The sequence below is a fragment of the Eublepharis macularius genome, chromosome 10 (genome assembly GCF_028583425.1).
Source record: "Eublepharis macularius isolate TG4126 chromosome 10, MPM_Emac_v1.0, whole genome shotgun sequence".
Classification (NCBI taxonomy): domain Eukaryota; kingdom Metazoa; phylum Chordata; class Lepidosauria; order Squamata; family Eublepharidae; genus Eublepharis; species Eublepharis macularius.
Genome location: NC_072799.1, coordinates 54,849,677 through 54,862,701, shown reverse-complemented (window position 1 = coordinate 54,862,701; position 13,025 = coordinate 54,849,677). Strand labels below are relative to the sequence as shown.

General features: G+C 40.2%; 1 protein-coding gene across 1 annotated transcript; it reads right to left on the bottom strand.

Moving 5' to 3' along the window:
* Positions 1-1,244: 1,244 nt before the first annotated feature.
* Positions 1,245-12,643, bottom strand: TMEM184C (transmembrane protein 184C). Its single transcript, XM_054989745.1, has 10 exons — positions 12,326-12,643; positions 10,490-10,620; positions 10,353-10,389; positions 9,715-9,920; positions 6,612-6,686; positions 5,365-5,458; positions 4,572-4,684; positions 3,754-3,853; positions 3,009-3,180; positions 1,245-2,867 (listed from the first exon to the last, which is right to left on the bottom strand). Exons 1-10 carry the CDS (start codon positions 12,440-12,442, stop codon positions 2,605-2,607), a joined length of 1,308 nt encoding a protein of 435 aa, XP_054845720.1. The 5' UTR covers positions 12,443-12,643; the 3' UTR covers positions 1,245-2,604.
* Between the last annotated feature and the right edge of the window lie 382 nt (positions 12,644-13,025).

Sequence of the window (13,025 nt, the reverse complement as noted above, 5' to 3'; positions counted from 1 at the left end):
GACAGTAAGAAGGCAGAAAGTCTCAATGCCTACTTTGCCTGAGTTTCCTCCATGAAGGAGAGAACAGGCCCACCAAAGGCTTTGGGGCTGCTGGCTGACATGGACAGAGAAGTTGAGAAGCACCTTGCTGCCCTGGATGTGTAAAAAAAAAAACCTAGGCCAGATGGGGTACACCTGAAAGTGCTTAAAGAACTTTCAAAAGAGCTTGCAGACCCTTTGTCAATCAATGTGCAGAAGACTGGAGGACAGCAAATGTCACCCCAATCTTCGAGAAAGGGAATAAGGACAATCCTGGTAACTACAGGCTAGTCAGCCTGACCTCTGTCCCAGGAAAGATATTGGAACAGGTATACAGGCATCAGTCTGCAAGCATCCGACAGACAACATGGCGACAGGAGGAAGTCGGCAGAGATTTTTCCTCAACAGGTCCTGCCAGACCAACTTCATCTCTTATGAACGAGTGTCAGGCTTACTGGATTGCAGGAATGCTGTCAATGTTGTTGATCGGGATTTTAGTAAAGCTTTTGATAAGGTTCTGCATGATGTTCTGATGGGTAAACTGGTGGACTGGACTCTAGGGTGGTTAGATGGATAGGAAATTGGCTGAATAAGAACACCCAAGTGTAGTTGTCAGTGACATCAATGCAATGGAGGGAGGTGTCCAATTGAGTGCTACAGGGGGTGTTTTTCATTATTTTTATAAAGGATTTGGCTTACAGTGTGAAGGGATTACTCATTAAATTTGCAGAGGACAACAAACTGGGAGGAGTAGCAAACTCCCTTGAAGATAGGGATAGAATTCAACAAGATCTTAACACACTGGGAAAGTAGGCAGATTTGAAGATGCAATTTAACATGGATAAATGCCAAGTTCTCCACATACTCTGAATCTATTATTAGAAATCCACTCCATGGGAGAAATGTAGACAGGGTACTTAAGCTAAACTTTGTTAAAAATAAAAAACAGCCCCTTTTTTTCTTGGTAGCAGCATCTTTGAGGCCCACAAAATGCTTATCAAGTCATTTAGAAAGGGGCATTTATTCTGGTCATCTATTGAAGCATCTCACATTAAGGTTCTGATTTGCTTCCAGGTATTTTAAAAAGCAATTTTAGGGTTCTGAAATTCTGCTTGTGTGTAAAAATAACTTGTCAAACAAGCTTTGGTACAAAGTAATTTTCTTTAAGAAATTGCATGAGGACTCGAAGTTTATTACTTTTTCCATTTCTGCATTCAAGACAAGAGAAGAGTTAAATAAAATTTTATTTGCTTATATACAATAAAGGCAATGAATACGTATGGTCTCATCTTTTCCTAATTTCATTTAAGGATGCACCAAATTTAGCCATAAAATATGCAGCCTAGTGAATAAGGCCAAGTATTTACAAGACACACTAGTACCGCAAAAGCACTTGTAAGATTTCATTGTAACAGCCACAAGTCAGTTAAATACCTCAAGGACTGTTAAGGGCATCTGAATCCTGAAAATAGGGATTTTCTCCCTCTGAAGATGCCACTTAAAAATGCAAACCTTGCTTGCAGCTTTCTACATGAAAGTAAGACAGCAAGCATGCAATGCTAGTACAAATGTGATAATTGATCAGAAAATCCTCTTCATTTAGTCAGATGTGCAATAAAGTCCTTAGAACAATAACAATTCATTACATTCCTTATCTAACATCTTTAATGTTATTTAGATAACTTGATTCTACTTAGTATATTTGCCTTCCAACAATTTTGACTAAGAATTCAAGATTAAGAGGCGTTAAAATGGTATCTATATCGTAGAATACAGATTTGATAAACCAGTGGGAAATATACTACATGACTTGAGAAACTGGACCAGAAACAAAAGGGACTGAGCAAGGTTTTTTTCTTGGTAAGTTAAATAATTCTATTTTGTAACAGTAATCGGGATGCCTTTTAATTCAATCTCTCTGGAGCAACTTCCAATCTAGAATCCATTAAATAGATAGCTGAAAGTTGTTTCTTTACTGTACTGGCAAGCCAATAGAACACATGAAGTTTAAATTCAAACACTTCTGCTTATTTGGACTGTATAATAGGCATGCTGTTACTGAAAATGACAAGAGCAGGTCAGGACTACCAACTCAATAGATCTGTAATTCTGACACATTCAAGACAATGTTCTGGAATGCAACAAGTAAAAGTCTGAAGGATTCACTGATTTGAAGGAGGAATCAGGAAAATCTTAGGCCTTCTATCTCACCTCTGAGTTTTCATATCAAGCTGCATTTTTTCTTCACCTTACTGAATTACATTACAAACCTGAGCTCAACGTTTCTAGGTATTTTACCAGTTAAATTCAATGTTGATTTAATACTACGTTGTTTCATTGTGCTGAAGTCTGAAAACTATGGTATGAACATTTCACCTCAGCACAGTGAGAGGCTCCATTCCACATGTGTAATTCAGAGAATCATTACTGAACTGGAATTCCAACCATCTGTGCTAATTTCTCTTATGTGCTGTTTCTCATAGCTTGACACGATTCTAGAAAGAGCGTCTGTTTGGGGCAGAGGGGAGGTCTGCGGTCTAGGCAAATCCATTCCTGTAATACATTTGAGAAAAGAATGGTTGAACATTAATCCACAAGCTTTTCTGTTGGAACATGGGAATTCTCCCTCTCTTCCATAGAGTTATAGAGGCCATCTGATGTTGGTTCAATAGGCATTGTTGGAGTCACAGTGTGTCCAAACCCTTGATAGTGACCCACAGGAGATGATGGTATGGAAGAGGAAGCAGAAATTGGGTCTTGAGTAGATGAAGACAGTAAACTGGTATGTTCATTCTGTTCATGATCTTCACCAAAAAACATTTTCCTTGGTTGGCCAAAAACCGTCCTTCCTAAAGAGAAGACATTGTAAAGTAGAATTTTCTTGGCTTTGACACTACTTAGAGAAGTATAAACATAGGCAAAATAACTTACATAATATGAACGTTAGTTATTTGTCAGGGGTGCATTTTTTGCTTTAATATATCACTTACCAACATTGCGAACTTGCTCAGACACATCTGCTCTGATATCAGAAATGTCCCACATGGCAAGAAAGGAATCAAAGCAGGAGCCTTCTTCAGCTTCTTGCACATAAGGCTTGTAGGAAAAACTGTAGTGATGAGCAATTGCAGCAAAGAACATCTCCACACAGATGATAAAATCCTGAAATGAAAGGTGTGTGGGGGGGGGGGTCACTTCTGTCAATCAGATATAAATAATAATTAAGGTATGGATCAATAGCATCTCAAAATTCTGATGCATAATACAACAGTATCTGCCAGCCAAAAATAGCCTCATAGTCAAATTAAATTATGGGCTACAAATATTTAGCAATCTACTAAAACTTTAATTTCTTTGCCATATTGTCCCACTTAATCAGATAAGTGGACACAAAACCAGGGACAACGGCACCCTTCATGAACCAAGTTATACAATACAGCCAAAGATGCACTAGAAAACTACCAGGATAGCTCAGTAACACCTGCCGCTATATTCATCGCACGGAAATATCAGTTTAAATTTAGCCTAATTGTCAAGTATAAAATTAATTTCCCACAAAGAGTTAACATATTATAAAGCAACTTGAGCAGCATAGCAAGGAAAATGAAAATTGTTGTTTACACCAATAGTGCAATCCCTATGAATAGGTAACTCTGCATAGGATTGCACTGCAATGCTTTAGCTGAAAAGGCGTTTTTGATCACTGTGATATTCACAACAGCTATTCCCACTTACTTGTAAGCCAGTTGCCACTTCTTCTACACTGTTCCATTCCCACGTGTTATGCTCAGAGATAACACCAACTTTCACCAACAATGCAATAAGTGCAGCTTGCCTATAAAAATATTGGCATCAGGAACTTTTAGGAAATCAGTGTGTAAGAAACACTTTTAGGAGATAAGCTTTACTCCATAAACAAGTACAAAAATAATTAAAATGCAGAGACACAATCACAGAAAACACCAGTGAAGTGCTTGAATTCTGGTCACTCAGGAATAGTGAACATGCATCAGTCAGAACCAAGGAATCTGCAAAGAGACTATGATACTGGGCTGAAAGGTGGCTCCAAGCAAGAACTGATAGTTCTCCATGAAAACTTATGCTTTGGGGAATACACAAAGAGACTTTTGGTGCTGAACCAGAATGTTCTATTCACTTTTTGGAGGACTCAAGGCACTACCACACTTCTAGAAAGGCACAATCTAGCCAAATGCAAGCATTTTAATAGTTCATTGATTTTAATGGGTAAGTTATGTGCCACCTAAACCTCCCACACTGAGCTAGAATGGAAAAGTGCCTAGTTTATCTCAGGCTTTTGTTTTTTATGAGTTTACAATAATACTTTTAAATAACAAAAGCACAAAACAACTGGAAGCTTGCAGACAAGGCTAGTTTTATACTTTAATTATTGCACAACACCCAGCATATTTAGACAGTTTATATACCACCACTAATGCCTTTCATTTGGTTTTTGTTTTTTAACAGCAATAATTCTTACAAATACATTGTTTAAAAATATACTTGCAACTGTGCTTATGAAGTATTTCACTTACCAAAAAGAAACAAAAACCACCATCTTGACACACAGAAATTTGCCCACAGGTTTGATCGGGTTTAGTTCTTCCCGCAGTACTTTATAAAATAATACAAGGCAGTACATGGCAAACTAAAATAAAGTGATAAAATGCTTAGAACTAAAAATATTTGGACAGTGTAAAAAATTTTGACAAAATTAGTAAGTTGTCTAACATAAAGTATTGATTCTATTCTTGTTCCAAACATCTAAACATTTTTTTTAATATAATGCTCCCAAAACAAATTTGCAGGCTAGGGGTTTTTTTCCCTTGCAAGCAGACAACCCCGCCCCGCCCCGCCCCCCCTCCACTTACCAGCACTATAGACTCTCTCCATGCCAAGGTTCCAAACCCTTTCCTGCCATTTAATGCATACAAATACAACTCCAAGCAGGTTATCAGGAAGTTTTTCAGAGCAAAACTATCTACAAATCTTGTAATATGAAATAACTACGTGACCATATATAGTTGAATAAGTATGAGTTGTCTCAGCTTCTTTCCAAAGAGTAGAAAAGCACAGGACAATGCATATTCAACTTTGGCAAGGAACCAGTACCTATTTAAAACAAGTATCACATTCTTAAACTATCAGGTCTCAGCTAGCTTTCTGTACTCATATTTTTCTAATATAAATAAAAAGTTCTCCATATTTTAAGATGAGATTTATTTTTCACAGAAATACCAATGTAACTTTTACTAACATTTTGAATTGAAAACTGGATACAAATTAAATACAGTAACTTCAATCCAAAACAGGCAAACTGTTACTCACAAGTTGAGACATATTGTTGAATATGACTAAGTACGTCCAAGCATTTTTGAAGCTAAAGTTCCCTTCATCGTATATGCCAACCAGTTCACAGATTCTGAAAGAGTTGAAACAAGCTATTGTTTAAAAAACACAGCAACTATGATACAGGTTCATGAGCCATTGGCAGAAGCAGGCAAGAATATTTCCATTTATCACACATTTCTATTTTCAAAATGATCTCAACAAAACGGATGGCTAGGATCAGAACCCAAGATCAAAATGCAGACTTATGTGCAGCTTTACTGAGGTTGAGAACAAACCACTGTTTGCCACAACCTCCAAACTGTTGCAAAAACCTCAAAACTGGCTCAAACCTCTCTAGAAATCTTGCATAAATTACTGTATTAAGTAAAAGGTACTCATACTTCAGGTAAGGACGTTCATGAATAACTTAAGCGTCAGATTTTCATAGGTTATTGCCAAACCAAGTTAATCAATAAAACATTTAACTCATTTACTCAGTTTATAATAGAAGGGCAAAGAACCAAAGTGCTTTTAAGTGGACCACAGTCCTGCATGTGCTGTAGCCAGTGGTTTTTAGGTGGGCATTTTTAAGTGAGAGGCACAGCTTTCTGGTTTCCCAAGTACATACAGTTCTTTTGTTCTCACTGTCCAATGAAAGGGTTTTATAAAAAGCACTGGGGAAAAGAATGTTTGAGGTAACCACATCTTCCAACTCATGGCCTTAATATTTAATCTAGGGGTATGTAATCTGGCTTTGGGAACCATCTTTTATAACTGGATTTATGGCAACTCGGCATAATCCAGCTTCGGGATTCTGGTATTTCCTGATTTTTTTCCTGCTTCAGGTAAACCCGAAGCAGGAAACCCACATTTTTGGCAGTGCACACCCCTAAGGCAACCATGAAGGCTGTCAGTGATGTCACCTGGGGCAAACAGCAACTGCTTTTCAGTAAATCCCTCAGAAGTAAATTGCACCTCTTCTGTGTGCAGCATCAGTCTCCATAGTGCTCCACAATGCACAGCACCTTCACTAGAAGTCTTGTAAGAATTTGCTAGTATCCCCTTATGGCTACAAGAAAAGCTCAGTGGAAGCTGTCCTGCACGCCAACAGGTCTTTATAGCTACAAGGAGAGGGAACGGCAGTATCACCAGAAAGACAGAAAACGGTTGAGGGGATAGGAAAGTGACAAAGAATACCAGGTATACACACAGCATTATAAAGCAGCAAGATTCTTCATACTTACAAAGCAACAATAGTGGTGAATGGTCTGACAACAGTATACTGCAAAACACCCAGCTTGCACCTGAACAATAACGCCCTGAAAAACAACACTCAAAAGTTTTAACATAATACAGCAACACAAGATACTACACACCTTTCCTTCACATAATTCATATTAAAACTTTTAATAAGTCTTTCATAGTCAAAGCAAGTATACAGAAGAGTTACGCCAAAGAAAACCCCCTCAAATACACTACTGCAGAGAACTGAGATCAAAATAACATTTTATCAAAGAGCATAAAACCCAACTTAGTCAAATAAAATATAATCATTAATAGCAAGAGTTACAGCAATCCTCACAAACCATTGTGTTTTTCAATCCAAGTGTATCAAAAACATTAGCAAGCATTTCCTACTAGATTTCTTCTTCAGGTATAACCCTGTTGTAGCCGTTAACAGAAAGATCAAGCTACAGAAAATAATCAGTTGAATATATTTTCTCATCTCATAAATGCCTAAAATATATTTATTAAGATCATATGCTACAGTTCACACTGATTTGGTTGAAAACAAGCTATTCTTCCAACGTTTTGCCATCTAATCATCAAGAAGCTGCCAACTAATATTCAATGTTTCCCCCTCACAGTTCCTCTTAGGTAACCCAACCTCTTCTCATATATTTTAACCTTTACACAACCTATGGATAAAAGCCAGCACCTTTCTGTTTGCATGTCCAGCAATGCACCCACACAACTGCAAACATTTTTCTTGGTGCTGCATTAGTTTTCTTTCAAGAATACATTCAGCTTATTATCAAATGCATACAACTCTTAACTTTGAAAAATGAGAGCCCTTTCCTGGAACAGCTTATGCTTAGCGTTTCTTGACTATTTTTATCACCCACATTTAGAGCAGACCATTTTAAAAGCTTTATATTTACTGTTTAAATGCAGTTAATGATTTGTGGAGTCTTATATGATTATTGCATGTTAGTGATTAAATATTTAATTTACAAATATTATGAAAAAAAGGTATCAGCTATTCACTAATTGTAAAAGTGTCCACTGTCAAACGAGCCGACAAAGCAGATGATCCAGCAAAGCCATGGTCATTTTCAGGCCACATCAAAAGATGGAATCCTAAGCTTCCTTCTGATAAGTTACTTTGGGCTGTGATACATTTCCAATTCCCCCTCCCTGTGCAGGCACCCCAATATGTTCTCAAGGGTCTATCAATTCCCAGGAACTGTATTTCAGAGAGCCACAGCAAGCTGCAGCAAAATGGGAGAGGGATATCCTTGCTAATACTATGTCTTTGTAAACTTATATTCATTTACCCTATGACATTGTTTATGGAAATGTTCTTGACACTGTACGGAAATGCCTGCCCTTGCCACTGAGTGAGTGAGTGAGTGAGTGAGTGAGAGAGAGAGAGAGAGAGAGAGAGAGAGAGAGAGAGAGAGAGAGAGAGAGTGTGTGTGTGTGTCTATATATGTCTATATATATATATATAAGGCTTCAGAATTTGCTGCAAGCCTTGAGCATTGTTCAGGCATGTAGAAAGATCTGTTTCGTCCATTCCTGGCTTTAGTGTCTGGTTTAAATATGACTCAGGCATGGCTGCTTGCTTCAGCAGCAGCCCCCTCCCCTCCACAAAAGCCAGTACATTATAGTGGTTAGGGTTCCAGAATAGATCTGTTGAGACCCAAGCTAAAATTTCCACTCCACTGTGAAAGCTCACTCCGTGACTTTGAGCCAGTCACATTCAGCCTAACCTACCTCTCAAGGTTGTTGTAAGGATAATACAGAGGCAAGAAGAATAAAAGGTACGTTGTTTAGTTGGTTTGAAGGAGAGGACATAGGGCAAGGTAAGCATATGGACAGTGATTGGAGGAGGGAAAGAGGAAACACTGTGGGGAAAAGAATATAGGTGCAAGTGAAGTATCCCCTGCGTGTCCCCACCGTGCAACTGAGTCTGGCACCACACAATTGGGCAACAGGGGAGAGGTTGCCAGGGGGATGGGTGAAGACAGGGGGCAAACAAAGGTACGTAGAAAGGAGAGAAGGAAGCAGGAAAACAATGAGGAGCAGAGAAGGGAAAGAGAAGATGGCAGGGGAAGGGAAAATGAGATCCCCATCCCCACCCTGCAAGAACTTGCAGGTCCCTACTTGTAGAAGACTGTTGCTAAAGGAGTGATCACTAATGATAAAAATTCAATATATTTATCCTACATAGACACACAACTGTAACTGTACTTTTGTAGTCAATGATGTATTGATAAGAACAGACATGTTGCCAAAACTATTTTATTTACTTGCTGCAATTCTATCCAGCCAAGACATTTTGGATTTAGTCCACTTTATCATATCCTGCAATGTCCTATCAGACCAAAAGCCCAGATTGGAATTATAATAATACAGTTCATTTGCTGGTAGAAAAGAGATGGCAGTAAAGTTATGAGGAAAGGGAAGGACTGTACTCTGCTTATTCCTTCTTTCCTTTCTCTGAGCACATGACCAGTGGCCACTGCAAGACTATACTGCCTTATTTCAAAGAGAGCCACTGTGATATAGAGGCTAGTAGTGGGAAATCCAGGTTCATATCCCCACTGTGCCATGGAAGCTTGCTCGGTAACCTTGGGCCAGTCACACATACACAGCCTAATCTGCCTCACAAGATTGAGAGAATAAAATGGCAAAGAGAAGAACAATATAAGCTGCTCTGAGTCCCCAGTGGAGAGGACAGCAGTTTATAAATAAAGCCAAGCAGCAACTAATACCACATCATTCGCTAGAAATATAAGAGGGAAGTATCTAGATAAGCTGCTATCCTCCAAAACTAGGTATAAATGTGAAATTCTTGATTTTGTGATCAAATCATGATTCTCCTTCCCCCAGCCCGTTTGCTACATTGAATTCCTATTCGTAGTACTGTCAATGAATAGACAAGTTCACATTTTAATCCATTGTTTCTCCTATCACATTACAGAGTATGACATACAAGTCTTTTTCAATAAAGAATGTCTCTGTAAATTATGTATGTAACTTGCTTTATGCACCAGGATTTCATGATTTCTACTAGATCCACAAATATTCAAAGGGAGAAAAAAAAGGCTATGTACTTACTCTCCCATAGCCCAAGGTGGACAGCAGCATAGTGGTGGTAAATGCTTTTGCTGATCTTTCGCTTCTATGATCAATACCAGATTTGGATATCGATTTGTCAGGTAATTTGAAAGAAATACCATGAAGTTATAGATGACATAGGCTTCATAGCATTCTCTACAAGTATCCACATAAATTGCAATTTTTGGATATTTCAATGCTATCCACTATCAAAGAAGAGACATTAAGAAATTAGACAAAAACCCTACTGTACAGAAACTGGCTTATTACATACTAATCGCACATTCAGAAGCACAGATCATAGTAAAGAATTTAATGGTTAGTCTCTATATGACTTAAAGCGTACACATGTGCGTAAGTCTGATTGCATAACATGCAACTGTGATATCCAATAAAAGTAATACATTTAAAATATTTTGCTCCTCCTACTTCTTTTACTGATTTTCATGGAAATTATTTTACACGTTCCCAAGCATGCATATTGTAATTTTGCAAACAAAACATTTAATCTTTATGCCAATAAAAGGTTTATGATATGATGAAAATGTTTAATGTAGTAAGTGAAACCAGCCATATGAAAAGTTCACAGAACTATGAAGCTGGCTTACATACAGCAAAAAGAAAAAGAAAATACTTACACTATCTAGACTGTAAATTGGCACCATCCATAGAATCCTGTCATAACAAAACCCATTTAAAATTAATCAGTGTAAGTAAGTAAAAAGCTTACATTTGTTGTAAGTAAAAAGCTCCAGCAGCACAGATGTAGAGTTACCTTATTATTGGTTTTTGTAATTCAGGTTGAGTATAATGAACCAAATGTTGCAATATTCCCCAAAGAGATATGGGAATTGTCATCAATAAAAAGATTCCAGCAATAAACCATGCCTTGGTTTGGATTCCAACCTTGAAAAACATAAGAAAGTGTGAATACAACAAATTACAGTAGGATATTCAAACAGTAAGAGCAATATACTGGTGAAATAATCTATAAAAGACATTCAAACTAAGCTTGCTCGCTGTAAACCAGCCCTACTGTAATTAGACCTAGTGTGATGTGGTGGTTGGATTAAGCCTGCTGGGGAGATCCAGGTTTAACTCCCCACTTGCCACAAAAGTCAAGTCAGTGACGGTGAGTCATTCTCTCTGAAAACACATAGGGGAGATCTTGGGCTCAAGATCATAGGGGAGATCTTGGGCTCAATGGAGGAAGAATAGGGCAAGAATAATAGGATGAATCTATTTTACTAGGAACAGATCCTAGCTTTAATTTTAATTATTAATTTTTGAAATGTAACTTTGATTAGACACAATTTTTAAAAAACAGACAAATGTCTAGTTGGGTACAACATTCAGCAGACAGATTCAAAAGAGAGTTCACTTACCAGTAAAGGGATAGAACAGGTTTTGCTGGTTTCTACATTAAAGGTAAACCTTATTAGTACTCCACTGGTAAGGAAGGGTTGGTCACAGTCATGTCTGCATCTACACTACATCTTTTAACTAATGCTTAAAGGCAAAAAGCATATTATGTAATTAAGGGAGAAACAAATACACAGCAATTCCCAGGTGTGCATTGCCTGTGTGTTTTCATGTACATAGTGTCTTTTAAATGTTACTATTAAGAAAAAACAAAGACACATATGTCATTATTATGTGAAAGAGCCATAAACCAGAAAGTACAGAGAGATACATTTAGTTGGTGTTTTCAAGTGGCTTCTTTCACCATTGACAATAATACTAAGCAGAAAGAATTAAACAGGAAGTGAGAAATGGCCTCAAAGAAGAATTGCCTATTCTGTGTTTAATGCTAACGGCACTGTTTGTGAACCCATTACTAAACTGGATTGGTCTTAGTAGTTTAAATGGACATGAACTCTGATGCACCTACCTAGATACAGTAGAAGCAATGTTTACTGCTAAAGGAAACCCCCCTGACTTGTAGATGTATCTCCTCTCCTCTGACATTCTTGCTGTCTCACTGTTTGGAGCTGTAAAAGTGGAGACGCTCTGAACTGGATAGCCAAAGCAAGCCCTTGGTCAGTAACTGGATGAGACCTCCAAAACAGACTAGGGTCGCCAAACCACCTGTTTGTTGGGTCTCCTGCCTTGAAAATCCAGCAGGGGTCGCCATAAGCCAGCTGTGACTTGACGGCACTTCCCCACACACCAACAGTGGAGACGAGGATCTATGCTGCCCGGGCTCCCCATTTCTTCGCCGCGTCACCTGCGCTACACTTATGGCGCCAGGGATTAAGCCTTCATCCGCCTGAGTTTTTCGGCGGGCGTGACCTACCCCGACCCCAGAAGCAGCCCCTCGAGGCCAAGGCAGCCTCAGAGATTCGAGCGGACGCCGTTTGCTTTTGTGACCTCAGACCCGAACTACGCGGAAGCCCCGCCGAAGTCCCTCAAACAAAAAGAGCGCCCGCCGCACAAGCCCCCAAGGCAGGGCCCTCCTCCTGACCTACAAAGGCGGCGAACCCCCTGCCCGCCGGAGGTCGCGAACGAGGCCTCCCCTCAGGATGCCGCCGAGGCCTAGTGCCGCGGAGGCGCCGGGAGCGGCCGCTCTCCTCTCTCGACTCAGGTCCCCTTCAGGGCCCGCCCCGCTCACCTCCAGCTTCTGCAGCTCCCACAAGCAGAGCGGCAGAGCCACCAGCAGTCCCACCACGTAGATGGTGGCCACCAGCGGCCGGATCCAGCGCCGCCAATTCCCGCAGGTGCACGGCATGGCGCTGCTCTCGTAGCAAGGCCCTCAGCGCCGCCTGGGCTCCCACGGGGCGCGCCGCCGCCGGGTCACGGGCCCACCACCGGCTCGGTCCCACCGCCGCTCTGCGGAGGGGAAAACATCGCCATGGTCCTTTTCCTCCTCCTGGCCGCGGCGACGGTTGCCGCCCGCACGGCCAGCCGCCCCGCCCATCTGCCGGCCTCCTTTCGCCTCAGAGGCGGCCTCTTTCTCGCGCGCGCAGCAACCACCTCAACAGGGAGGTCCCTCTCGCTGATACCACACCCCCTCCCACCTAGGCCTCGCCCCTCCAGCGCTTGTTCTAACGGCGGCGCTTCCGGCGCTCACAAACGAGCCCCGCCTCTTTCGAGAGACGGTGCGTCACACAGCTCCTAGGGAGCATAATCGGGTGTTCGCCTTTCTCATATGTCATCTCAGGTAATCTGGAAGAAAAGGATAAGTGTGACTCAGTACAAACCTGTGCACTCCAAAGTAACCCTGCATTGGATTCTGCTGATTGTATGGGTAACAAATATTAAAAATTAATTAAGCTTGCTTGTTGGTGTGTGCCAATGTTAAGGCCCAGATT

What these genes read in the sequence shown, in the direction of transcription:
- TMEM184C (XM_054989745.1), bottom strand. Translation starts at nt 12,442, where the DNA reads ATGCCGTGCACCTGCGGGAATTGGCGGCGCTGGATCCGGCCGCTGGTG. An exon ending in GGGAGCTGCAGAAGCTGGAG is followed by an intron (nt 10,621 to 12,325) that starts GTGAGCGGGGCG and finishes ATGTTTTTCAAG; the next exon opens with GTTGGAATCCAAACCAAGGC. An exon ending in TTACAAAAACCAATAATAAG is followed by an intron (nt 10,390 to 10,489) that starts GTAACTCTACAT and finishes TTGTTATGACAG; the next exon opens with GATTCTATGGATGGTGCCAA.